The 27,034-nt window shown below is 41.1% G+C and overlaps 2 protein-coding genes across 7 annotated transcripts; one reads left to right on the forward strand and one right to left on the reverse strand.

Moving 5' to 3' along the window:
• Positions 1-4,065: 4,065 nt before the first annotated feature.
• On the reverse strand, positions 4,066-17,010 carry LOC115165653 (POU domain, class 6, transcription factor 1). Of its 6 annotated transcripts, XM_029718913.1 has the most exons (13): positions 16,756-17,010; positions 16,165-16,563; positions 14,531-14,626; positions 13,963-14,007; positions 13,097-13,313; positions 12,794-12,948; positions 8,483-8,744; positions 8,145-8,356; positions 7,792-7,911; positions 7,315-7,566; positions 7,019-7,148; positions 6,675-6,843; positions 4,066-6,170 (listed from the first exon to the last, which is right to left on the reverse strand). In XM_029718913.1, exons 3-13 carry the CDS (start codon positions 14,582-14,584, stop codon positions 5,822-5,824), a joined length of 1,965 nt encoding a protein of 654 aa, XP_029574773.1. In that variant the 5' UTR covers positions 14,585-14,626; positions 16,165-16,563; positions 16,756-17,010; the 3' UTR covers positions 4,066-5,821. The 6 variants fall into 6 exon arrangements, with proteins under 6 accessions (XP_029574773.1, XP_029574774.1, XP_029574775.1 ...); XM_029718914.1 differs by lacking the exons at positions 16,165-16,563; positions 16,756-17,010 and adding an exon at positions 15,591-16,116 and having other exon boundaries at positions 8,145-8,353; XM_029718915.1 differs by lacking the exons at positions 16,165-16,563; positions 16,756-17,010 and adding an exon at positions 15,591-16,114 and having other exon boundaries at positions 13,124-13,313.
• Positions 17,011-21,080: 4,070 nt separating this feature from the next.
• On the forward strand, positions 21,081-25,698 carry LOC115165654 (DAZ-associated protein 2). Its single transcript, XM_029718918.1, has 4 exons — positions 21,081-21,291; positions 22,206-22,324; positions 22,455-22,697; positions 22,960-25,698. The coding sequence occupies exons 1-4, from the start codon at positions 21,279-21,281 to the stop codon at positions 23,086-23,088; spliced, it is 504 nt and encodes a 167-aa protein (XP_029574778.1). The 5' UTR covers positions 21,081-21,278; the 3' UTR covers positions 23,089-25,698.
• The last annotated feature ends 1,336 nt before the right edge of the window (positions 25,699-27,034 follow it).

Below are 27,034 nucleotides of genomic sequence, written 5' to 3' on the forward strand. Positions count from 1 at the left end.
AAGGATGAACCAGACTTGTGGAGGTCTACAATATTTTTTCTGATGTCTGATTTCTTTTGAATTTCCATTGATGTCAAGCAAAGAGGCACTGAGTTTGAAGGTAGGCCTTGAAATACATCCACAGGTACACCTCCAATTGACTCAAATGATGTCAATTAGCCTATCAGATGCTTCTAAAGCCATGACATCATTTTCTGGCATTTTCCAAGCTGTTTAAAGGCACAGTCAACTTCTGACCCACTGGAATTGTGATACAGTGAATTATAAGTGAAATAATCTGTCTGTAAACAATTGTTGGAAAAATTACTTGTGTCATGCACAAAGTAGATGTCCTAACCGACTTGCCAAAACTATAGTTTGTTAACAAGACATTTGTGGAGTGGTTGAAAAACGAGTTTTAATGACTCCAACCTAAGTGTATGTAACTTCCGACTTCAACTGTATCTCCCAGATATAGGATAGACACTTCAAATCCTTATTTGTTATGATTATATTTTTGACTGTCTTTTTTGCCTTTTGTGAATGTGTTATTCAATGCGTTTCTATGGGCTATAGTAGTAAAGGCCAAATGTAATATTTTATCAAATACATTTTTTATACCTAGAGGGGTACCCCCCTCCTTCTTAGACTTTTAAGAATTGTAAGGGCCGCATATTGAACATACATATTGCACCACACACTTTAAGGGCCGCAAAATGAGCAGCGACACTCCTCTGAGTTGAAACTCTGTGGATTTGGAAATTAGAAGTGCTCCTGATTAGAATGGATCATTGGCGACCAGTCATTCAGGGCAGGTGGGGCAGGGGCTTGCCTGTTTTGCATGTTATTTTGGCATTAATATGTGTCACATATCAGTTTGCAAACAATGTAAAAAAAAATATATATCATTGAGTTAATAAAGCCGCATACAAACAGGCTGCTCCAAAATGCAGGCGTTTCATCCTAACTCAGTGCTTTCTGTGGGGGTGGGGCAGGCCAGCAGAAAATAGGAGCATTGCACAGTGATTGGCTCAGCATTGTACTGTCATTGGCTCAGTGTTCTGTCACTCATGGGGATACTACATCCCCGCCTTTAGTAAGGGTAGACATCAAGAATGTGAGCCCTTCCAAGGAGGCTCAAGGTAATTGGCCACAGATAAACGGACGTCAAATCACGTTATATCTACAGTAGCTTTGATTGGACTGATCATGTCAACATCTTATTTTCAAAATCTTAGCTAACAGTCATCATCAGAAATCAAGTAGACAATCTACTGGTAAATCCTTTTTAATCCTTGTCATATGAAGAGAAATAAGGAAGATAAATTATAGATAAAACGTATCGGTGCTCATCGGCCATTGGACATAAACATTACACAACAAGTTGGAAATTGTAAATTCAACAATGAGTTGTTTGGAAGGAATCAGTGACAGCGGCTAACCGCAAGCATTGCAACTGGGAAGTCAGACTGGGAACATATGTTTTGAACGGTCATCCAATTCGGAATTGTAAATCTTTTTCTTTGATGACAAAATTTGCCAACGTAGGACCGCCGCACAACAATGTGAGTCCAAAAATGTCTTATATGCTGCTGCATAAATTATGTAATATGCCAGGGAGATATGGTCAGCCATATTTTTGTAAATGTTTTTTAATTTTTATTAGAATAAATAAAATATGTTTTTTAAAAAGGCTGTAAATGAGGCTGAATGAATTGTTTCACTGCCAGACAAGGCTCCTGATAGCCAGGTGTAGCAGTGGTAAGGATTCACTCCATTGTGCTGGCAAGAAAGCTCTGCTATTAGGACAGCGTTATGTAGGCCCTAACAGTTTGTGGCCACTGCTTATAGCCGTTATAGTGCAATTAATGTATTGTGTATTGCTGTGTGGTGTAGTGGCTTTGCTGGCATACTGCTAAAATCGACACGGGAATGGACCCTGTTTTACTGCGACTCAACATACAGAAAATTGTGTTCGATGTAATATGTGTGTCTAATGTAAAAAATAAAAAAGGATTGGATTTAAGCTGATAGGCCACTCTTTAAGAGCTGCAGAATGAGCAGCAATGCTCCTTGGGTTGTAAACTTTGTGGATTTAGAAACAAGAGCTGCTCCTGACTAGAATGGACTCCCCTTTTACTGCGATACAATGTACAGGAAATTGTGTATGGTGCAATATGTAAGTCCAATCAGTACTTGACTTGGACTGAAATAGGTGCCATAACTCATTTTGGGTACTGGACCTGTGTATACTTAGGTGCAGGAGCTCCACAATACTTTTGAGCTAATATTCTACAAGAGAAACAGGAGTTCAAGCAGTAGAACATTTGAGGTGAACTTTGGTGAGCTCCTGCCCAAGTCAAGCATTGTGTCCAAATTGAAAAACGTATTGAACATTGTGCAATACGAATGGGCTAATTAACAATGGGATTTAAAAGTGTTTTCTAATATTTGTTATTATAATTATAATAATATTATTAATAGCAGCAATATTTGTTATTTTATTACTGTTGTTACCATGATAACTACCTAGAAATCATTACTTTTAATGCTGCTAACAATAATGTCAAACCTATATTATTTGTGCTATAAAGGCGATTCACTTTTTTCCTTTTTCATAATGTTAAACAAAATTCTAGGTCTGCTAACATTTCCTCATAAAATTTTAAACATTTCAACCATTTTTTATTTTTTTTACATTTTCAATGCGGGACCTTTATTTTGAATGGAAATCCCCGAGGTCACTTCCTTATTCTTGCTTATTCTTGCTGGCGGAATGGAGGTGTCTTCTGTCACAGTTTCTTCTTCTTGTTCTGTAGATTTTAAATGGTGGTTGGCAACCAACTTTAAAGGTGCATTACCGCCGTCAACTGGACTGTAGTGTGGAAAAGAGACAGGGAAGTTCTGCTCTAAACCCTACCCTTTAAACCCCCTAGAGTCGATGTCTGTGCCCCGTGGAAATCCAATTAGCACAATAAAAAAATCCCCATAGAAGTCCGTCTGTTTAAATTAGAGAGAACTTTTTGCATGGGCTGCGTCTCAATCCATGACATCTGCCTATGCTGGAGTTCTGCATCTGCGGTGAAAGGTGACAGAGCTACAGCAGTGTTTGTCAGACCATGAGACATCCTGAAAATCGGTCTTCTAGCGAAAACGGCTGAACGGTTTGGGCTACACACTATGGAAAGGAGAGACTCTCATGAACACACATGTTGGTTGTTTAGCTCTTACTAGTTGAGACCTCTCAGCCCCCAAATTTTCCTGGATCTTATACTTGTCTTCCCTTTCCCTCCCTGTTCCACAACTCTTGCCAAATGTTTTTAACCACTGTTCTTATTAACCCCTTGGCTTCTGCTTTACTAATTGACATTTCCATGTCAAAATTAGGATGTGTGAGTGCCTGCCTGGTGAGAACATCCATCTCATTCCCCTCTACTCCCACATGAGCTGGTACCCAGAGGAACCTCGCAAATACCCCCATCTATCTCACCCTAAACAGGCACTGCAAAATCTCATACAATACATTGTGTCTGCTCTGTGACACAAATTAATTTAAGCTCATCAGTGCTCATCACCTCCTCGATCCATTCTGCAGCCAAGACTATGGCCAGCAACTCAACTCAATTTGTCACTGCCACCTTAAACTCAGGAACTCTAAAAATCTGCACCTTTCCTCCCTATTTTATGGTCCTCAGATTCATCAGTGAATATATTCAAGAAAGCATAGTAATGTGTTGTTACATGTTCACTTAAAATATTTACTGGATTCTATGGTGTTCTAACCAGACTAGTTTAGGTGGCACAAGTACACGATCTCCACCTACTGTATTTGAGTGGAAAATAATTTACGGTTGCCTCGTCCAAAACTACCCGTGTTTGTAGATCTGAAGAGACGGGATAGGTGTGAAATAAGACAGAAGCTCCATATATCCAGGATTTTAGATCTTTGGAAGCCTGGCCAGAACCATAACGCTAACGCAAAGGCATATGGTGTAGAGACGCAACAAGTGATTGGTATAAATCACATAAGAACAAAGACATAATTAAGTCAAGAGTCATAGTGGTACACAATACAATAACACATGGGAGGTTTTCAGTAAGCATTTATTAATATTTGGCAGAGAATGCCATGATCCGAAATTATCCAACAGTTTAATCACTTTAATGATTTCACACAGATTCTATTGAAATAAAAATTAAATGTAATTGGTCGCATACACATATTTTGCAGATGTTATCACAGGTGCAGTGAAATGCTTGTGTTTCTAGCTCCAACAGTGCAGTAATTCAGCTGTATTCAGTAATTCAGATGTATCGCTGGTTTTATACTGCACACATTTTCATATGCCCAACATGAACAAAATGATTAGTAGAAGTAGTTTAATTCTTAGGACTACACTATTAAAATGTGTTCACCTACGATTTGCATTTGCATTCTGTCATCTCAAAACTATTCAGACAGACAATTCACTGGTGAAAATGTTTACAAGTTGTTGGTTATAGCTACTTCTGTAATGGCAGTTGTGTATGGATAACATAACACAGGATTCATATAACAGTTATTTCCTTTCTCTCTGAAAACATATTGTCAGTCTTAAAAGGCAATTATGAGGAACAAATTAATTCTTACACTGCTCAGCGTGGCATATCACAGACATAGACAAATTCTATGCAGTTGGGCCAGAATAAAGTATTGTAGTTTATTCTCTTTCTTTGATGTAGCACTGCCTAAAGTAAATATCACCTTACAAAATTAATGCTCATGGCGCACAGAAGTTTGATTGTTAAAACATTTAGAAATCTGTATGCCATGCAAAACATTTACTTATCGACCACTTAAATATGATGGGTAACCAGTTGGTATTTGCTACAGATAACTTTAAAGTCACTAAAGTGCAAAGAATTACAAGGTTATAGAAAAGGGATGGGAAGCCATAAGTCCTTAAATTTTGTTTATCCCTAATTGACCATTCCTTTCAGTGGAGAAACCGTATTTTCTATGGATCAAAACTATAATATATGAATCAATTAATTCACATAGTCAAGTTGTCTTAATCAATTTGATTAATTTGATGATTTGTTTATGTTATATAAGTATTTTCAATACACAGTACACATTAAACAGCACTGATGCCTGACTCATTTGAGACAGGGAATGTTTTCAACTCTTTTCACTCTCTAGTCATCTGTTAACTATTTAAAACAATAGATTTGTAAGTGGCTTTTACAGATTAACTCATCTAAATGACAACCTTTACCATGGTAAACTTTTTCCGACTCAGAATACTTTCTTAAAGTATTCGGACTACATTCACACATACAGAATCACACAAACTTAATAAAGAGATACAAATTCCAAAACTATTTTGGTGGCACCAGCATAATATCTGTAATTTGACAACTGTAACAATGTAATGTAACCAAATATTTTTTGGGGCATTTGCCACACAATTCACAAAAACATTATTTTAAGTGTATAAAAGCACATCAAATTTCATCCATTGTTTTACATAATAACATGGTATAACAATAAATGAAACAAGAGGTTGTCAAACTGATAGAGGATTTGTGAACATTAAACCCCATCACGTTTCACATGCAATGTCTTTTTTTCTCTCTCCCACACACACAGAAAATATGGAGATAAGTGAGTATTCTATGTCCCATATAGTAAGACTCAGTTCAAGAGTCATTCAGTGTCTTTCATTTTCTTCCCAAAGTCCATATAATTTGAAACTTACTCGGGTTTACTGTTTTACTGTCTTTACAAAACATTCTTCTTTAGCTGATTATCCTGTTCTGCCAACTTCCCCACTAGTCCACGCCTACTTACTGCACAGGCTTACAGCTGAACCTGAAACGCATTGATCTTGCTGGTGTTCTTCAGTGTCTGCCGCCTGTTGCAGAACCATACGCGGACAACCTCACGGTCGTAGTTGAGCTCCTTAGCGATTTCCGTAATCTCCTGTCCCGTGGGCAGGGCATTCTTCTCAAAGTAGGTGTTGAGCACTTCGATAGCCTGTGGGGTGAAGCTGGTGCGACGCTTGCGTTTCTTGGACGGCTCACCACCCACAAACTCCATTAGATTCTGCTGACCCTTCTGGTTCCACAACTCAGCTTCGGCCAGCCATCGCTCCAGCACAGGCTTCAGCTTCTGAGCACTCTTAGGTGTAATGTCCAGCTTCTCAAACCTGCAAGAGGAAACAGAGGAGCAACAACTTTTAAACTAATTACACAGTAGCCGCTGATCAACCAGATTGTACCCGACATCTACTCTTCAAAATAACACCTAACCCCATTTCATCTGGTCTCTAATTATTTTCAAGAATCTAATTTCTTCTTAACTTTTTGCTTAAGAAGAAACATAAGAAATAGAGCAATAAGATTTGCAAGAACCTTTGAGGAATAGCAACTTTGATTAACTTGCTTCTTAAGTCTATAGTTAAGGGAAAAATGCCAGTTAAGAAGACATTTCTTCTTAAGGTTTTGTGAATCTGGGCACTGGTCTCTAAGTATTTTTTGTGAGAGCTACCATCCTGTGATTTTCCTACGAGTACGAAGACTTTCAAAATGTAGCCTTTGAACTACATTGTCCGTAGCATACCAACATAAACTATTTAGCATATTTGATAGGTTTCTGAAATCCATTCTATCTACTGTGGGATGCCACCACCCAGTAGACCAGAGGAGTTTACCTGCAGATGGCAGACTGACTGTAGGCCGGTCCCTCTGTAGCCGTGAGGGCCTGTCCCACTTGTGTCTGCGTCAGCCCCAGGGATAGCCGGCGGATCTTGAAGTTCTTGGCAAATTCTCGAATCTCTTCCAGATTAATGCCCTCCTCATCTGTGCCCCCTTGCTGTGGCTCTTAAAATGGGAAGAGACAAACCAGAATAAATATCAAACTACTTGTAAAACAAGATGAATGTTTGGAGAGAGCATGTGCTTTTTCTTGGCCAGGGTTCGCTTGAAAAAGATGTTCAATCTCAATGTGAATTTCCTTTGTTAAATAAATGGAAAATTAAAAAGTGAAACCACGCACTGCTGACGAGCTGGCTGACAGTGGGTGTGTCTCCACAGGTTATAGGGACTGAGGAGGAGATTGGAGTGACTGTCTTCATTGCAGACGGTTGTGGGGCGATGACCACAGGTGACTGCGTAACTGTTGTTACCTGAGCCCAAGGGGAAATGTCAATGTCAGCAATGGGTTAATGGTTACATCCAATAAAGACCAACCATTTCCAGTTTAACCAAATGTTCACACAAACTATAACCACTCAAATAACCACTCAAAAGCACTCATAGGGACAAATTAATGGAGGGGAAGGCCTACAGTACCTGAGTGCTGGGCTTGGAGAATGTCACAGGAGCAGTAGGCTTAGGCATTACAGCTGCAGATGTGGGGACTGTAGCAGGTCCACTCCCTATGGTGGCAATGATCTGGCCCTGGGTGTTCAGAACCAGCTGTGGCTGGACTGTCTGCACCTGCAGGCCTTGCAGACCTTGGAGGCCCTGGAGATTAAGAGTCTGAGTAGCAGCCCCTCCAGTCAGTGATGCAGGGTTCAGCATCAGGGGGATGGTTCCAATCACCTGGAGGCCACATTGAAGAGAATTAGGGTATGTATTTGTCGGTAACACTGTACAAGTTATAGGATATAAGGATTTAAAGAGGGTTTATACGTTTTTTATAAACTTAATGATCAGTTTATAGACAGTTTATACAACTGTAATAGACCGTTAAAACCTCTTGGTTGAAATAGTGTGATTCTTAATTTGGTGCTTGCTAAATAGTGAGCTTGTTAAATGTTTGCACACCTGTCCCTGTGCGTTGGTGATGATCTGGCTGGTGATTCCGGACATGGCACTGGTGAAGATGGGAGTGGAAGTAAGGGCGCTGATGAACTGAGGCTGAGCCCCTAAAGACGCAGCACTGATCTGGGGAAAGAAACAGAGGCATCCAGATTATTCTACTGTCGATAATGTGATCATTTTCAATACAAAGTATATTCACGTGGATTAGGTTCTTTGCTCAAGTTATCCACAGACATGTCCAAACTTTGACGTAAAAAACATGGCTTGCTGACTATGAATCCAAACACACACGTCTAGGACAGAAAATCAAATACACACACACACATCACAATAACAATAGAGAAACACATTCTTACAATGGCAGGGTTGATGGAGAGGCCTGCAGACTGGAGTGTTGCCACAGACACGTTGGGCTGAGAGACGGCTGGCATGGCCTGGCCTAGTTGGGCTGCTGTCACCTGCGAGTTCTGCTGAGCCTGCTGCATAGCTGCCTGGACCTGCTGTAGTGATGCTGTCTGAGGCTGGAAGACTGTCTGCTGGGGCTGGACAGAGTTTAGCACAGTGGCTGCTGGGAAAGAAGAGAACAAACATACAGGTAAAGCTCCATGTGGTAGCCAAATAAATCTTGACTGTTGATTCAATGATGATGATTAATGCTTTGCATTCTGAGAAGTGCGTCTCTGCCATGTCTTACTTTGCAGCCCTTGTAAGCTTTGCAATCCTTGTAAGCCTTGCAAGCCAGCAAAGGGTAGTTTGAGGAGGCTTCCGGCCTGGCTGGCACCTGAAATGCCAGGGAGTGTGGCTACGTTGCTGGTGGGGAAGGTGAGGACAGCCAGGCCTCCTTGGCCCCCCATGGACCCTGCCATGCTGATGGGGATGAGCAGGGGCTGGCCCAGGGAGCCTGTCTGGGCCATCATCCCCGTCATCAGAGTGGCCAGACCCTCCTGGGTCAGAACCTACAAGAGGAGGGAGGATGAAGAGGGGTGAGAGGTGGGAGGAGTGGGAGCAGGATGGGTATGAGATGGAAGGAGGCGTATGAGGTGGAAGGAGGAGGAAGAAGAGGGTTACTTTAATTTAATTTTAATTTTATTTCACCTTTATTTAACCAGGTAGGCAAGTTGAGAACAAGTTCTCATTTACAACTGCGACTTGGCCAAGATAAAGCAAAGCAGTTCGACACATATAACAACACAGATTTACACATGGAGTAAAACAAACATACATTCAATAATACAGTACAAAAATAAGTCTATATACAATGTGAGCAAATGAGGTGAGATAAGGGAGGTAAAGGCAATAAATAGGTCATGGTGGCAAAGTAAATACAATATAGCAATTAAAACACTGGAATGGTAGATTTGACAGTAGATGAGTGTTCAAAGTAGAAATACTGGGGTGCAAAGGAGCTAAATAAATAAATAAATACAGTAGGGGAAGAGGTAGATGTTTGGGCTATTTATAGATGGGCTATGTACAGGTGCAGTGATCTGTGAGCTGCTCTGACAGCTGGTACTTAAAGCTAGTGAGGGAGATAAGTGTTTCCAGTTTCAGAGATTTTTGTAGTTCGTTCCAGTCATTGGCAGCAGAGAACTGGAAGGAGAGGCGGCCAAAAGAGGAATTGGCTTTGGGGGTGACAAGTGAGATATACCTGCTGGAACGCGTGCTACGGGTGGGTGCAGCTATGGTGACCAGCGAGCAGAGATAAGGCGGGACTTTACCTAGCAGGGTCTTGTAGATGACCTGGAGCCAGTGGGTTTGGCGACGAGTATGAAGCAAGGGCCAGCCAACGAGAGCGTACAGGTCGCAGTGGTGGGTAGTATATGGGGCTTTGGTGACAAAACGGATGGCACTGTGATAGACTGCATCCAATTTGTTGAGTAGGGTGTTGGAGGCTATTTTGTAAATGACATCGCCAAAGTCGAGGATCAGTAAGATGGTCAGTTTTACGAGGGTATGTTTGGCAGCATGAGTGAAGGATGCTTTGTTGCGAAATAGGAAGCCAATTCTAGATTTAACTTTGGATTGGAGATGTTTTATGTGAGTCTGGAAGGAGAGTTTACAGTCTAACCAGACACCTAGGTATTTATAGTTGTCCACATATTCTAAGTCAGAACCGTCCAGAGTAGTGATGCTGGATGGGAGGGTAGGTGTAGGCAGCGATCGGTTGAAGAGCATGCATTTAGTTTTACTTATATTTAAGAGCAGTTGGAGGCCACGGAAGGAGAGTTGTATGGCATTGAAGCTCGTCTGGAGGGTTGTTAACACAGTGTCCAAAGAGGGGCCAGAAGTATACAGAATTGTGTCATCTGCGTAGAGGTGGATCAAAGACTCACCAGCAGTAAGAGCGGCGACATTGATATATACAGAGAAGAGAGTCGGCCCAAGAATTGAACCCTGTGGCACCCCCATAGAGACTGCCAGAGGCCTGGACAACAGGCCCTCAGATTTGACACACTGAACTGTTGGAGAAGTAGTTGGTGAACCAGTCGAGGCAATCATTTGAGAAACCAAGGCTGTTGAGTCTGCCGATGAGGATGTGGTGATTGACAGAGTCGAAATCGATGAATACGGCTGCACAGTACTGTTTCTTATCGATGGCGGTTATCGTTTTGGACCTTGAGCGTGGCTGAGGTGCACCCATGACCAGCTCCGAAACCAGATTGCATAGCGGAGAAGGTACGGTGGGATTTGAAATAGTCGGTGATCTGTTTGTTAACTTGGCTTTCGAAGACCTTAGAAAGGCAGGGTAGGATAGATATAGGTCTGTAGCAGTTTGGGTCAAGAGTGTCCCCCCCTTTGAAGAGGGGGATGACCGCAGCTGCTTTCCAATCTTTGAGAATCTCAGACGACACGAAAGAGAGGTTGAACAGGCTAGTAATAGGGCTTGCAACAATTTCGGCAGATAATTTTAGAAAGAAAGGGTCCAGATTGTCTAGCCCGGCTGATTTGTGGGGGTCCAGATTTTGCAGCTCTTTCAGAACATCAGCTGACTGGATTTGGGAGAAGGAGAAATGGGGAAGGCTTGGGCGAGTTGCTGTGGGGGGTGCAGTGCTGTTGACCGGGGCAGGGGTGGCCAGGTAGAAAGCATGGCCAGCCGTAGTAAAATGCTTATTGAAATTCTCAATTATAGTGGATTTATCAGTGGTGACAGAGTTTCCTATCCTCAGTGCAGTGGGCAGCTGGGAGGAGGTGCTCTTATTCTCCATGGACTTTACAATGTCCCAGAACATATTTGAGTTTGTGTTGCAGGAAGCAAATTTCTGCTTGAAAAAGCTAGCCTTGGCTTTTCTAACTGCCTGTGTATATTGGTTTCTAACTTCCCTAAAAAGGTTCACGGGGGCTGTTCGATGCTAATGCAGAATGCCACAGGATGTTTTGGTGTTGGTTAAGGGCAGTCAGGTCTGGAGAGAACCAAGGGCTATATCTGTTCCTGGTTCTAAATTTCTTGAATGGGGCATGCTTATTTAAGATGGTGAGGAAGGCATTTTAAAAAAAATAACCAGGCATCCTCTACTGACGGGATGAGGTCAATTTCCATCCAGGATACCCGGGCCAGGTCGATTAGAAAGGCCTGCTCGCTGAAGTGTTTCAGGGAGCGTTTGATAGTGATGAGTGGAGGTCGTTTGACCGCAGACCCATTACGGATGCAGGATATGAGTCAGTGATCACTGAGATCTTGGTTGAAAACAGCAGAGGTGTATTTAGAGGGCAAGTTGGTTAGGATGATATCTATGAGGGTGCCCGTGTTTACGGCATTTGTGTTGTACCTGGTCGGTTCATTGATAATTTGTGAGATTGAGGGCATCAAGCTTAGATTGTAGGATGGCCGGGGTGTTAAGTATGTCACAGTTTAGGTCACCTAGCAACACGAGCTCTGAAGATAGATGGGGGGCAATCAGTTCACATATGGTATCCAGAGCACAGCTGGGGCAGAGGGTTGTCTATAGCAGGCGGCAACAGTGAGAGACTTGTTTTTAGAGAGGTGGATTTTTAAAAGTAGAAGTTCAAATTGTTTGGGTGCAGACCTGGATTGTAGGACAGAACTCTGCAGGCTAACACCGCCCCCTTTGGCCGTTCTATCTTGTCTGAAAATGTTGTAGTTAGGGATGGAGATTTCAGAGTTATTGGTGGTCTTCCTAAGCCAGGATTCAGACACGGCTAAGACATCCGGGTTGGCAGAGTGTGCTAAAGCAGTGAATAAAACAAACTTAGGGAGGAGGCTCCTAATGTTAACATGCATGAAACCAAGGCTTTTACGATTACAGAAGTAATCAAAAGAGAGCGCCTGGGGAATAGGAGTGGAGCTAGGCACTGCAGGGCCTGGATTCACCTCTACATCGCCAGAGGAACAGAGGAATAGGATAAGGGTACGGCTAAAAGCCATGAGAATTGGACGTCTAGGACGTCCAGAACAGTGAGTAAAAGGAGCAGGTTTCTGGGGGCGATAAAATGGATTCAAGGTATAGTGTACAGACAAAGGTATGGTAGGATGTGAATACAGTGGAGGTAAACCTAGGCATTGAGTGATGATGAAAGAGATATTGTCTCTAGAAACATCCCTGAAACCAGGTGATGTCATCGCATGTGTGGGTGGTGTAACTGAAGGGTTGGATAAGGTATAATGAGCAGGGCTAGAGGCTCTACAGTGAAATAAGCCAATAAACACTGACCAGAACAGCAATGGACAAGGCATATTAACATTAAGGAGAGACATGCTTAGCCGAGTGATCATAAGGGTCCAGTGAGTAGTGAGGTTGGTTGGGGTCACGGCGATTCAGACAGCTAGCCGAGCCATGGGTAGCAAGCTAGCAGAAGATGGAGGTCTGTTTTTAGCCACCCCGTGCGTTTCCGTCGGTTATGAGGGAGGAAGAGGTGAGATCCAGACAGGTAAAGTGTGATGCATGGGAGAGGAAAAGGAGAAGAGGGTGGGGGAAAAAAATAAACAGGATGACCGATGGCTACACTAAAAGTAGTTGAAAAGTTATTTTTGTTTAATTGTTCTCACCTGTTGACAGCCCTGCAAGCCCTGTAAGCTCTGCACAGTCATGGGCATGGTGGTCTGTGACTGCGACAGGGAGACGCTGATGGGAACTGCAGTCTGTGCTAGAGTCTGGACACCCGAGTCTGCAGACTCCACAGACACCACCTGGTCCTCCAGCACTGACAGCAGAGAGAGAACACACTGCTATTCTACCATCAACACACACCACACCTCACTCTTAAATTCTGTTTTTAAAACTGAAATATTTTCACGCTGAAACGGTAAACAAAATGTAGTATAATCTGTATTGCATGGAGTCTAACCTACCATATCGGTATCCTACAAAGGGCTCACCTACTCCCCCAGCGTTGTGGGGTGGTCTCGGGCTGTCCTGCATGCCTGCCTCAGGTTGCTCCGTGGCCTGATTACCCCCATCTTCACCCCCCGAATCAGTCCTCCCATCAGGCACTGAGGATGGAAGAGAGGCTTGATCTACCTCCACTTCCAGGACTCGGATCGTCTCATGACCAGACATCACTATCACCTGCACAGCATTGGAGAGCACAACACAAGACCAGGGTCCGTATTCATAAAGTGTCTCAGATCATAACCGATAAGATGGACAGAAGGGACCTGATCCTAGATCTGCACTCCTGAGACGCTTTATGAATAGAAGTCACGCAACTATACACAATAAATGACTCATCATCATCATCTATTCCCAGCAGCGTGGATGTTTTTGTTCCGAGTCATGATGAGGAGGAGGGCCGAGAGGTAATCATGTAGTAATAATACAATGATATGGTATAAATATCTAACTAGGCTCAGTATCGTTCCACTGATGTATTGAGTTAAATTTAGTACCGTTCAGTCTCAACCTACTGAGACAACTCAGGTAGAGGACCATGTGTATTGGTTACATGTGGAACAGAACTTGAGTTAACACATGAGCAAACCATTCCATTGGAGTATGACCTGTCATAGTTCTTGTCAACAGTGGTAGACAGCTTCCCTATCTGTATCCTATCCTAATTATCTAATTTGTATATTATTAGTAAATATAACAAAGCAAACACATGATGTATGAACGGATCCAGCCATGAAAGATGTGAAGGAGAGGCAGGGAGAAAACCTGAGCTGGAGAGAAAGGTGCAGACAGAGAGAGTGCAATGCAGGAAAGAAGGGATGCATACCTGGTTGTCTTTGGCAGGGTATTTCAAAGTGCAGGAACCTAATGGCTGAAAAAATACTTCTGCAGTCAGACAGTGAATGGCTAAGGAGAACAGAGAGCCCAAGCACACACGTTAGGGCACAATGAACCAAAATAAACACACACAAATGGGAGAAAAAAAACATGACTACAACAAAACAACAAAGATCAGCCAACAAGCAGCTCAAACAATAGTTTCTGAGAGCCCCGCTCATAATTCAAAAAAGACATTGCTTTAGTTAGCTGACTATGCGTGTAAAGGACACAGATGGAGTAGACATACACAATTCATCAATAAGCATGACAGAGTATAGCAGAAACCTTAGAAGTGTTACCGAATCGGTATTAATTCATGACATTTGGATAGCTACTATATCAACCTCAAGATTACTGTGTGGGGTTAATCATTCCAAATACATGGTGACATGGATGTGGCAATAGCTTATGACAGAGGACTATGAAGCAGAGGCAACACAGAGAGTTAGGAAATTTGGGCAGGGGTGTATAACTGACGTGAAATCATGTAGTGTTTACAAAGCAGTTAGTGGTACCTGTTCATTGACAGTGAGGGGTGCATCAGCAGCAGGGAGATCCTGAGGGTCCATGGTTTAGTGTTCTCACCACCAAGCAGTCATTGTCTTGACATTCTAAGTAAGGAAAGATAATACTGTAACATCAAAACTACCAGGTATTAGGCTTGCCTATGTGAATAGTTTTTTTTCCCCCATCTATGTGGTGTGCTGATACTTTTTCTATTAAATCTATGAATTAGGCCTAATGGTTGGAGACATTTGTGCTACTCCAGATGAAACTATTATTATTATTATTATTATTATAGCTATGTAAAGAATGACTGTTCAATAGCAAACCGCTTAAATAGCGCTCCCACAATAGTGTCTTATGGGCCTATCTAATACTGTGACAATTTGGTTTCTAGCTGTAGTCTAGGGGTATAAAATCAACAAATCATATGATGACAGCAATATAAATAGAAGTCACACCTAGGATATTAAGTCCAGTGTACTTGTATACTGGGGGCTACTGAGGTGCACACACAGTGATACTAATAGACTGTATTACTTTATTTATGTCTTCATGACAAATTAAACATATAATGCACCAAGAATTGGCAGCTTCTTGATCATAAGCGGCCTAGAAGATACAGGCCCGCCTACGTCCCCAACAAATCTAGCTTTCTAGAATGATTATAGCTGACAAATGACTATTGGAAAGGTTTATATTTTGACGTAATATCAAAAAGATCAGTCGCGCGAAACACACCACAACACAGAAATTATTGATCTGTCAAAACTTCGGCAGGTGTTGATCCCCGTACTCTGGCCACTCCTAATCTAGCCCCAATAAATCTCGCAGTGTAACCTATTTGAGGACACGATGTTATCCATAAAATATGCGCGACAAAAAAAAATGCCCGCAATTCCATGCTTGGGGACTGCATTTTATGTATTTCCCTCTATTTATCATAAATATATAAATTATGCTAATTAAGAGCATTGCATATTAACGAAAAAAACTCATTTCCTCTCGCCATTTCGTCGCGCTATATAGCCAATGGCAATCTTACGCATCCTATCTTAGCAAACAACTTACCGTAAAAATTGTCTTATTTCTGTGGTTCTCCCCTTTTAAAAAGCTTTGCCACAGTTTGTTTTAGTCACACATAATTAAAAATGCATCTCACAGCACCAGTCAGGCGCTATGGCTGCACACAAAAGATATTTTTGCATTGATAAGGAGGGTTGGCAACGTCAGGATCCTTTCTTTCTCAATATTTAATGACGGTCCTTTGGTACTGCAATTCAGATTACCCACATATTCCTCCATATGTCTCCTAAAAGCGACTTCTTCTGTAAAATCCACCAAAATTACTAAAAATGTGGCCTTCAGCGCTACGTCATGAACATAATTTATGCAAGGAAAATCTTGCATTGAAAAATGTCGGCCTCGACTCGAGAGGAGCCATGGCTGCCTTAAAGGGACAGTGCATCTTAAAAATTATGTGCAGTATATGAACGAGGTGAAATCTTTAAATTAATGGTGTCCGAATGCACTGCTGTATTAAAGCAATTCAGAACTAACTTTTTGACATGTTCTGTTGCAGATTCAAAGCCAGCTAACTCGTTGCAGAATGTATCCATAATCATGAATGAATAAGCATATTTACTTGACAACAATGCACCTAGTCACCCATCAATCACGTAAGCCTCCCGAGTGGCTCAGCGGTCTAGAGGCGTCACTACAGATCCGGGCTTGATCCCGGGCTGTGTAGAAGCCGGTCGTGACCGTGAGACCCACGAGGCAGTGCACAATTGGCCCAGCATCGTCAGGGTTAGTGGAGGGTTTGGCTGGCTCCTTGTGGCGACCAGGCTCATGCACGCTGACTTTGGTCACCAGCTGTACGTGTTTCCTCCAACACCTTGATGAGGCTGGCTTCCGGGTTAAGCGAGCAGCTTGTCAAGAAGCAGGGCGGCTTGGCGGGGTCGTGCTTCGGAGGCTGCATGCCTCTCTACCTTTGCCTCTCCCGAGTCCTTATGGATGTTGCAGAGATGGGACAAGACTGTAACTACCAATTGGATATAACGAAATTGGGGAAAAAAGGGGGGAAAAACAATAAACAAAAAAATTTATCATGTCAAATACCTGAACCACAACAATTTAAAGAAAAATAAATAGTTAACAATGCCTTTTATACATAACATAATAACATCTGACTTTGAAGTAAAGATTTAATTATTTGTTCATCGATGCCACAAACCTGGGATATTGAAGAGCAGCATGTGAACTATTATCACTATAGAGCACACAGATTCTTCTGCTTTTCCATTTTAGGAATTAGACCAGCACAAATAACACAGGCAAAACAGCAGATTTTTGGTGGGTGAGTTACAAACGGAGAAACAACTGGATGTATAAGGTATTGTAGGTTTAACATTTGAAACAAATATGCTCAAATTGGGGAAAAGTCAGATTTAAGTTGACTGTGCCTTTAAACAGCTTGGAAAATTCCAGAAAATGATGTCATGGCTTTAAAAGCTTCTGATAGGCTAATTGACACCATTTGAGTCAATTGGAGGTGTACCTGTGGATGTATTTCAAGGCCTTCCTTCAAACTCAATGCCTCTTTGCTTGACATCATGGGACAATCAAAAGAAATCAGCCAAGACCTCAGAAGAAACATTGTAGACTTCCACAAGTCTGGTTCATTCTGGGGAGCAATTTCCAAATGCCTGAAGGTACCACGTTCATCTGTACAAACAATAGTACGCAAGTATAAACACCATGAGACCACACTATAACCTGCCCAGGGACTGCGGTTGAAAATTAGCCAGCTGGCTAAAACCGGCACTTTTACTGAAACGTTGATTAATGTGCACTGTCCCTGTAAAAATAAAATAAACTCAAACACAGCCGTCATCCCGCTCAGGAAGGAGACGCATTCTGTCTCCTAGAGATTAATGTACTTTGGTGCGAGAAGTGCAAATCAATCCCAGAACAACAGCAAAGGACCTTGTGAAGATGCTGGAGGAAACAGGTTCAAAAGTATTTATATACACAGTAAAACAAGTCCTATATCGACATAACCTGAAAGGCCGCTCAACAAGGAAGAAGCCACTGCTCCAAAACCGCCATAAAAAAGTCAGACTACTGTTTGCAACTGCACATGGGGACAAAGATCGTACTTTTTGGAGAAATGTCCTCTGGTCTGATGAAACAAAAATAGAACTGTTTGGCCATAATGACCATCGTTATGTTTGGAGGAAAAAGGGGGAGGCTTGCAAACTGAAGAACACCATCCCAACCATGAAGCACAGGGGTGGCAGCATCATGTTGCAGAACTGAAAAAGTGTGTGCGAGCAAGGAGGGCTACAAACCTGACTCAGTTACACCAGCTCTGTCAGGAGGAATGGGCTAAAATTCACCCAACTTATTGTGGGAAGTTTGTAGAAGGCTACTCCCAACGTTTGACCCAAGTTAAACAATTTAAAGGCAATGCTACCAAATACTAATTGAGTATGTAAACTTCTGACCGACTGGGAATGTGATGAAAGAAATAAAAGCCTAAATAAACAATTCTCTCTACTATTATTCTGACATTTCACATTCTTAAAATAAAGCGGTGATCCTACCTGACCTAATACAGGGAATTTTACTAGGATTAAACTGAGTTGAAATGTATTTGGCTAAGGGGTATGTAAACTTCCGACTTCAACTGTATGTAAATGTGATAGCAGTTTTTTATTTTGAATACATTTGCAAACATTTCTAAAACACTTTTTGCTTTGTCATTATGGGATATTGTATGTAGATTGATGAGGGGAAAAAACAATTTAATCAATTTTAGAATAAGGCTGTAGTTAAGAAGTTTGAATACTTTCCGAATGCACTGTATAAACAGATCCTAGACAAAAAGCTTTCTAAAAATATGCTATAAAGATTATACCTGGCTTCCCTGCATTCTAATAAAATAGTTTTCATTATTTCAAGAAGTTTTCTAATGTTGTCTCCAATATGTCTTCCTTTCAAGAATCCCGTCTGATCATGACGAATTAGATGTTTTTTATTCTATGAGCAATAGATTTTGCCAATATTTATTTGCATCACAACATTGAAAGGTGAGGAGCCTCCACATTTTTTTAAAGAGACTGGGTCTTTGTATTGCTTCCCTGGCTCCTGCTTTAGTAGGAGATAAACCAGTCCCTCCTTTTGGATGTCTGACAGTTTGCCATTTATGAGTAATTAACACATGATAGTAATGGATATTTCAGTAGTTCATACAAAGTTTGATATATCTTTATTGGAATGCCGTCGAGACTAGGGGTTTTCCCCATCTGAAATGAATCAATTTCTAACAATAGTTTGTCATGTGCAATTAATTAGGCCTGCAGAAGATTTTTTGTTGTTGTGGGGAGAAGGATGTCACAAAACTCATCGTCAAGTGAGGTTGTATGAATTTGACAAGAGAACAAAATCTCTGTTGGTGAGAAGGATTTCTCCATCGTTATTTAATATTTTTTGTAGGTTCTTTTTGGTCGCTTTTCTATATTGAAGGTTTAGGGAAAAACTTGAATTTTCACCATTCCCCATCCAATTTAGTCTGTTTTTTAGATAAATGAAACCAGATCTTTCCTCAAACTCTTTTTGTTTTGCGTCTAAATGATTCAGTGCTTCTGTATTACATTTAGCCTATCTACACCATTGATGTCTAATGTTAGATGTTCTATTCTCCGTTGACGAGACCATTTTTTTGGAATGAAAATGTAATTGAAAAGCCTTTAAAGGCACATTTAAAGGCATCCCATACAATAAGTGGGTCCACTGAACCTGTATTGTGCAAGCAAAAGTCTGTTATGAATTCCTTGAATTTGTAGTGCACTGGAGCTCAAAGGGAGAGCTAAGATTTTTTTCATCTTTCATTAAACCCATAGCCAGTGCTCTCTATTGTCTGTTCAATCACAATGTCCTCTATCATTAAAGCTGAAATATTCCTGCCAAGAATTGACTACCGTCACCTAATGATCAGAATAATGTATAAAAAATATTTTCAATAAATATGCTATGTCATCCATATCATCACCCATTAGTGTTGATGTGGTGAGATATTGCCAATTGATAAATGATGTTGATAAATTATCAATTTCAAATTGTTTTTTAGGGATAAAGTGGCAGGGTTGATTATAAACAGGACCATCAGCTTTTGCGGTCGGATGCCAATCGGTTGCCATACCAAGCAGTGAGGTAGACAGTCAAGATGCTCTCTATGGTGCAGCGGTATAACTTTTTTTGTGGGGAGGGCGCACTGCATATCAGTGCTTGAGGCGTCACTACAGACACCCTAATTCGATTCCAGGCTGTATCACAACCTGCCGGGATTGGGAGTCCCATAGGGCGCGCACAATTGGCCCAGCGTCGTCCGGGTTTGGCAGGTGTAGGCCATCATTATAAATAATATTTTTGTATTAACTGACTTGCCTAGTTAAATAAAGGTTAAATAAAAAAATGAATTAAGGATATGAGGGCCCATGCCGAATATTTTCAATCTCCTGAGGGGGAAGAGGCGTTGTCATTATTTGGAGCAAGACAAAAGAGCTCTCTAGCTAGCTAACAGCTGCTAACGTAAGTTAGCTAGCTAAGAAGCTAAACTGTAAGGTCTACTTGACCAACGCAACGCCGTTAATGTTTTCTTACTGTTTCCACTATGATTCAGCAAGACACGACATCGTGGACTTCAGGAAACGGAAGGCCGAGCACGCCCCAACCACATCGACGGGGTTGTGGAGCGGATCGAGAGCTTCAAGTTCCTCTGGTCCACATCACTAATGAACTATCATGGTCCACTCACAACAACACAGACGTGAAGAAGGCATCTTCATTAATGTGTTGGTGTGTGTGAGAAGAAGGCATCTTCACGACTGTGTTCACGATTAGCTCCTTGCTGACTATTGCAAATATTTGTTTTGTTTGTATCTAGGTCTGGTAAAGGTGCCCATGTTTCTCATACCACGGAACATGCAGTAAATATATAGAACACTACCAACAAAATTGAGCCAGTTAAATAATGTAAAAACAATTTACATCAGCTCACACACTTTCACCAATTGAATGGGAGTAGCGGAGCCATTGAGGGAGTTCTATTGACCTGAGCCGGGGTGTACCGGGCTATGGCCTGTGACGTAAACGGGTAAAATCGAACAGGAATGTGCGTCGCTCGGTCATGTTGTCAAAAAGGCGGCATGGTGCATCGTCCAGAAACATACAACATCTCTTTTCCATAAAATATATGTCTGAATTTTTAAACTAGAGTTCTTCATTGGGAAAGCAGATAAAGCGTTTTAATCAGAAGCTATCACTTTTGCATGTGAAAACAAGGAATCTTACTCATTACTCCACATGCTTAATCTAGCCTTGGCTATGTCACTTTTGTTTTGAGCCGATTTCACCGTGGGCTTTGTACGGGGCACACCTGGCTCACCGCTCACGCCCGGGAGTCATCCCGGCCCCAACACGAATACAATTACGTTCACCCAAAACAAACACCTCCAAACTGGGTAATCCGGGACAGATAATCGAATCCCCCCATTGAAGGGAGCCTACATTACGTAGCTAACTGCATCCACATCACAACAATCAGAAAATCCAGAGAAAAACAAGGAAGTGAACGGTCACGTAACTCTGAACTGTTATCTCCGTTTTTAGTATTAAAACGGTCCTGATAGAAAAATACAAACAACTTCAGAATCATCGTCTTCGACTCAGAAAACCACACACCAATTCAGAACAATGAACAACAAAGGTAATTTAGCTAACGTCCAAAATCATTGTTGTATAAGCTAGCTAACAGCGGCTAACGTAAGTTAGCTAAAAGCTAGACTGTGCGGTCTACTTGGCCGACGTCGTTAGTGTTTTCATTATGAATTAGATAAATAGCTACAGTTGTTTAAATTGTAAGAGTCGACCGGTAAGTAGCCAGCTAGCTTAATATCTATGTTGCCAAATACGTAAGGTTAGCTAGCTAGCGTTAGTTACAGGCTAATTAGCAAGTAGCCGCGTACACTGACCTCAACCATGAATACAACACTATTCAGCTAACGTGTTAGCGAGTTAACAGTAGGACCTGTCATAGTCACTTATGTAAATTCACTAACTGTATTGTTCTGACTATATTAACGTGGCTAACTAGCCAACAGTAATCATTATATTGACGAAGGAAGTATTTTTCTGTTCTGTTAGCCAGTCATAGGTACATTTCTTTTGTTAGAACGGTCTGTAATAGATTAACCTAATGTAGCAGGCGTAAAAAGACGCCTGAGCGGAGTTCCCACATCCGTTTCAGTGGAAACGGAAGTTTGGTTGAAAATACTGTATTGTTCCCATTAGACAACACAGCCACAAAGTCAAAATTGGCCATCGTACAATTTCATATAATTTTTTTTTATTAATTTAAGGTTAGGTGTATGGGTTATGTTTTAAATCTGATTTAAAAAAAGATAAATTGTAGAAATAAACGGTGTTTATGACTGTGGCTGTGTTAACTAGTAACGTCCATATTGTATCCCTGAACTGGAAAAATCAGCTTTATTCCGACCCCACAAAGAGTGGTCGTAGATTAACAATCTAGCCTTCAATAATGTTTTGCAATTGTGTGACGTTTGAGTAAAACAAAGTGTTGGTAGTGATAATAGCATAATATTATTTTGTGTATCACAGGTTCCTATCCCCAGCAAACTGTGTACCCACAGCAGAGCAGTGCACCCATCTACCCCCCTGCTATGCAAGTGTCTCCTCAGGCACCCCCTTACACAGACGCACCACCTGCATACTCTGAGGTAACCATTTGTACTTGGAATAAACATGTTATCTACTTTTGTGAAGAGTATTCACAATCATATCAATACAAACACACTGACAGACTGTCTCTAACACTCCCCCTTTCATCCTCTTTCCATTACTCCAAAGATTTATCAGCCCAGGTATGTGCACCCATCTCAGGCTGGCCAGCTACAGCAAATGGCCCAGTACCCTGGCACTCAGATGTACATGCAACTGCCCCAGTCCATGGCTGTTGGACCAATGGGCCACAACGTCCCCATGGCGTACTACCCCATGGGAGCCATGTATCCCCCTGGCTCCACTGTGCTAGTGGAGGGAGGATATGATGCTGGTGCTCGATTTGGTCAAAGCAACAGTGCTTCTATCCCTGTGAGTATCCGCAAAACACCTAGGCTATATCAGGGGTGTCAAGCTCAATTCCTGGTGGGTGGCGTGTTTGCTGGTTTTTCTTGTTTCCTTTCAATTTGTGTCTAATTAAGACCTAGACAACCACGTGAGGGAAAGTCATCGATAACCATAATAAGTACAAGGGAGGAGCCAAGTTTCTTGCCTGTGTTGTTGATTAACAGATATTGCTAAAGTTACTCATGCATGTGACTATTTCTTTCTCCCTCACCTAAACACATCACAGCCCCCACCTCCTGGCCACATGCCTAATGCAGCTCAGCTGGCCGCCATGCAGGGTGCCAACGTCATGATGACACAGCGCAAGAACAACTTCTTCATGGGTGGTTCCAATGGTGGGTACACCATCTGGTAACAGCCAGCATTTGCCACAACTTCTCCCCATACTCCTCTCCCTCATTCAAAATGATGATTCCCTTTCCTGTCCCATCCGCCAACTTCTTTCGGGCTGCTTGGCCATGCCACAATACTGATATCACTTAACGGAATGTAATACTTTAGAGCCCTGATAAAAGGTACAGTACTCCACTTTCGATCCAGAATCAAAAGTCTTAATTACTTATTCATAATTTGGGCTGCTGAACCGGTTCCCTGACCTTACAAGGATAGTGCTGCTGTCTTCAGTCAAAACACATTTCATATGTTACTGGCTATATTTTCTTTTTGAGTGAATGACATCGATCTAAACTCTTTAACTGTCACAATTTTTGTACTTTATTATTTCAGTTTTTCATGTTTATTTGGATTCGGCCTCATGTCTTCCTCACAAAGAGTGCTAATGATCCAAGCAGTGCATCACATATACTTTAGTTTTTTTCTTTTTGCATGGCATGTTGAATATGCCCAGTAGGCCTATCTAAAAATCAGTTTCTCCGGCCACCAGATTGTAGTATAATAGAATGTTGGTATGTTAAACAAGAACCAAAATAAACAAGAATGGATTGCAAAATTCTAACCAGACTATTACATGCCATGGTGGTTTACTGTACCTTCTTGGGCAACTGTAGATGAACATAATCGGGTGCCAAACAGCACCGTGACTTAAATAAAAGCGAACTAACTTAAAATACTTAAAGAAATTCAGTGTGATTTTCCAAATTGAGATTTGGATCATCGAAAGGGTTGGTTGGCTTTATATTTTTGCAGTTACATTTTGTCCCCCAAAGTCGGATACCCAGAGTTGAACATCATCCCAGTGTTTCGTTAAGTAAAATAATGACACCCAAGACCTGTTCTTAAAACACAAAGTACTGTCAAGTAAGGTAGAATAACCTATTAAGATCAGTAGGTTGTAAAAGTTTAACACTTAAAACTTTAACCCTTCATTATAAGGGCTGCAGTGTTATGAAGCCTTTGAGTGTTCAATTAAAATATAACCAGTTTGTTTATTTTCTGTCTCATCTTCAAGTGATTTGTTTGAATCAATTACTAGTTACTTACTTTGTAAGTATAACCACGGAGATGGTTGTACCAAAGATATGGTCTAGATTGCACTACAAAATGTTTGGTTGTGACTTAATTATAATAATTCAAATATGGCACATTTTAAAAGGAAACATATCAAACAGTGATGATGGGTTTGAAGGTACTTAAGACCTTCGATCTGGCATTTGTTGCTGTATTTTGTAATGGGGTGATTAAATGTTGTTTAATGTAATTGTGACTAGGTGGTTCTGCATGCCTTTTTGCACTTTTGCTCTGTACAACTTTGAATTTTGTGAAGATGTATCATTGCTAATTTTTATAGAAATGCCACAATTTAATTTATGTATACTTCTGGAAATGATAGATTTTGCTACTTGTTTTTAGTACAAATGCTAATAACCTGCAAATACAGCGCTAGGCAAAGCCTACTCTTTCCTGTACAACTTATTGAAGGAATTTCATTGAAGTGTCTTTTCACTCCAAAAGGGTGAGGTTCCTAAATGTTTTAGGACTGCAGCAAATCACTTGCATATGGTTCCCCTTGCCCGATTTGTTAATTGTAGTGTTAAGCCACACCATTATTTATGAATACGCATTATCAGTCGTGCTTACAACTTTATTTTCCAATACACTTATGTGCGCTGCTAATTAAACTACCGTATAACCTTTAAGTCAAATATCTAACACTAGGTTTGATCCAGTTTGTGAAAACGCCTAGATTCAAGAATTTGATATTTTGGTTAACATTAACATTCAGTGCAATTTCTTTATTTTTCCTTATGTAATGCAACTCATGTCTTGTATGTTATGATAAATTCATGTGTCACTGGGTATCCGACTTAATAGCCTAGATTTGATAGTTGTGGCCCTCATTAAAACAAGTAGTCCTCACTGAAATGTGAATTCCAGGTTACTTTGGTCAGTTGATCAGCTGTCTGGAAACCTGCTAGCCTAGCATGCAACCTGTTTGGACATTATGTATCAGACTGCATCTTCTCTTGGTTACACTGATCACATGACTAGCTACCATTCCAAACATGGTTGTCATGTCACTCATTTTGCACAGCTGTACATGTGTATCCCATTCCAAAAAACCCTCACTGATGCATCATACGGTTTAAAAAGGGGTCACAGCTTTCAAAATGTAAACAAAACAGGCTCATACAATTTTGTTTAGTTTCTTTCTGTCCCAGACCTGACTCATGTTTGTAACGCAGCTTAGACCTAGCAATATGATGTACCGTAATGCTTACCAGTAGATGCCATGCCAACCACAGCCAGTGTGGAGTAAAAGTTTCTGTTGAAGGATTTATGGACATTTATAGTTCAGGGATTCTCTTTAACATTTTTATAATATGGATATGTATTAAAGTGATTTGATGGACTACAGTACTTTCTTTTAAGATTACTAAGTGTCACTTTGGTTTATTGAGACATGCGTCTGGAAGAAAAAAACTCTGGTGCAGTTAACTTTTTATACTAAACATAACATTTAAGGTGAAAAATTTAGAATAAAGGATATTTTGGACATTTGAAATGCTACCTGTTCCGAGTGCTTTTCCATCATTTATAACTTCAGATTTGTGTCATGCATTAGGACTCAAGCAGCCCTGTATGAATCGTAAGAGGTGAAGAAATGTTTAGTGCATAAACACCTCCGTGATAAATGAAATGCACATCCTATCGCTTATAGCTAGCTGGATTAAGGACATTGAACACCGAGTGATTAAATACTAACAAGCTTTATTGCCATGTCAGACCTGCAGTCTCAAATTGAGGTCTGTCATGCCACTTACTGCCTTTGGCAGATACTTCAGTAAGATCATACAAACAAGATGGTGTTTTTGGTAATAGTAACAGATACAAAACATTTCCCATTTAGCTGCCCAGTTTTGAACTGGTAAATTACGTATAATGGCATAAGAGAAGACAAAAAAAAATCATCAGTGCCTTCTACTGATCAACAAATACAATTTCCCATTTAGCCCCCCCCCAGTACAATATATATATATTTTTACCAATACAAATCAGAAAATGAAAACCCTTCAGAGTTGACACCTGGGGAGCAGATTGATAACAATTATATGACACAAAAGAAAGCATATGTTTGATGCCATCTTAGACATTTCCCCCACAAGAATCTCATGAAGTCCTCCATCCACTAGTGTTAAACAGTTCTCGTGCCTTGCACACAACTTAAATTGTGAAACCATCAGTGTGCACACACTTTTACTAATTAATCTCATCGCTTGCCCAGCTTATGTGCCTATACGTGATAGTGTGTTCTCTTGGGTAAAATCTATGTAGGTCTTCAATTCCGCAGACATATGGTAGATGTCCATCAAAGATTGTCATTTTCCTATTTCCTGTCAGTTTGGCAGAGAACATTTTGTTAAACACCCACCCACAGTTCTCACATTCCTCCTTGTTATCAAGTTCAAATGAAGTACTCCTTCTTTTCATCAGTTACAATGTCACCGTGGGCCAGATCACAGTCCTCCCCCGGGGCGGGTTCTCCTGTGGTTCTGTAGGCACCCTTGTTGTGGCACAAGTACCGGTACAGAAGGAAACCCAGGCCAGCTAGCGTCAGTAGAACAAGTACGATGACAACTGGGGAGAGAGAGAGTCAAATGCTTTTAGAATAGGGACAGAAGTTCAGATAAGGATAGATGCATACGCTTTAAAAAGGTAGACTCAGTAATATGACGTAGATGCAGAACGTAAACCGCACATGCGCATATACTCTGTGTGAGAGTAAAGTCTTGCATCTCTTATCTCAATATCTGCGGTGTTACTCGTGGCAACATAGTTTTGTGGCGTCTACTTTTAAAACATAGGGTTTTGCACATTTCTGTTTTATCATACTGAAGTGAAAA

This window comes from Salmo trutta, chromosome 28, assembly GCF_901001165.1.
Source record: "Salmo trutta chromosome 28, fSalTru1.1, whole genome shotgun sequence".
In the NCBI taxonomy this organism is placed as follows: domain Eukaryota; kingdom Metazoa; phylum Chordata; class Actinopteri; order Salmoniformes; family Salmonidae; genus Salmo; species Salmo trutta.

Excerpts from the sequence above, each read along its gene's own strand:
- LOC115165653 (XM_029718913.1), bottom strand. The coding sequence starts at position 14,584 with ATGGACCCTCAGGATCTCCCTGCTGCTGATGCACCCCTCACTGTCAAT. Across the intron at positions 12,949-13,096 it reads CTTTGTAGGATACCGATATG|TGCTGGAGGACCAGGTGGTG; the intron begins GTAGGTTAGACT and ends CTCTGCTGTCAG. Across the intron at positions 6,844-7,018 it reads TGTCAGCCAGCTCGTCAGCA|AGCCACAGCAAGGGGGCACA; the intron begins GTGCGTGGTTTC and ends TCCCATTTTAAG.
- LOC115165654 (XM_029718918.1), top strand. Across the intron at positions 22,325-22,454 it reads CACCACCTGCATACTCTGAG|ATTTATCAGCCCAGGTATGT; the intron begins GTAACCATTTGT and ends ATTACTCCAAAG. Across the intron at positions 22,698-22,959 it reads GCAACAGTGCTTCTATCCCT|CCCCCACCTCCTGGCCACAT; the intron begins GTGAGTATCCGC and ends AACACATCACAG.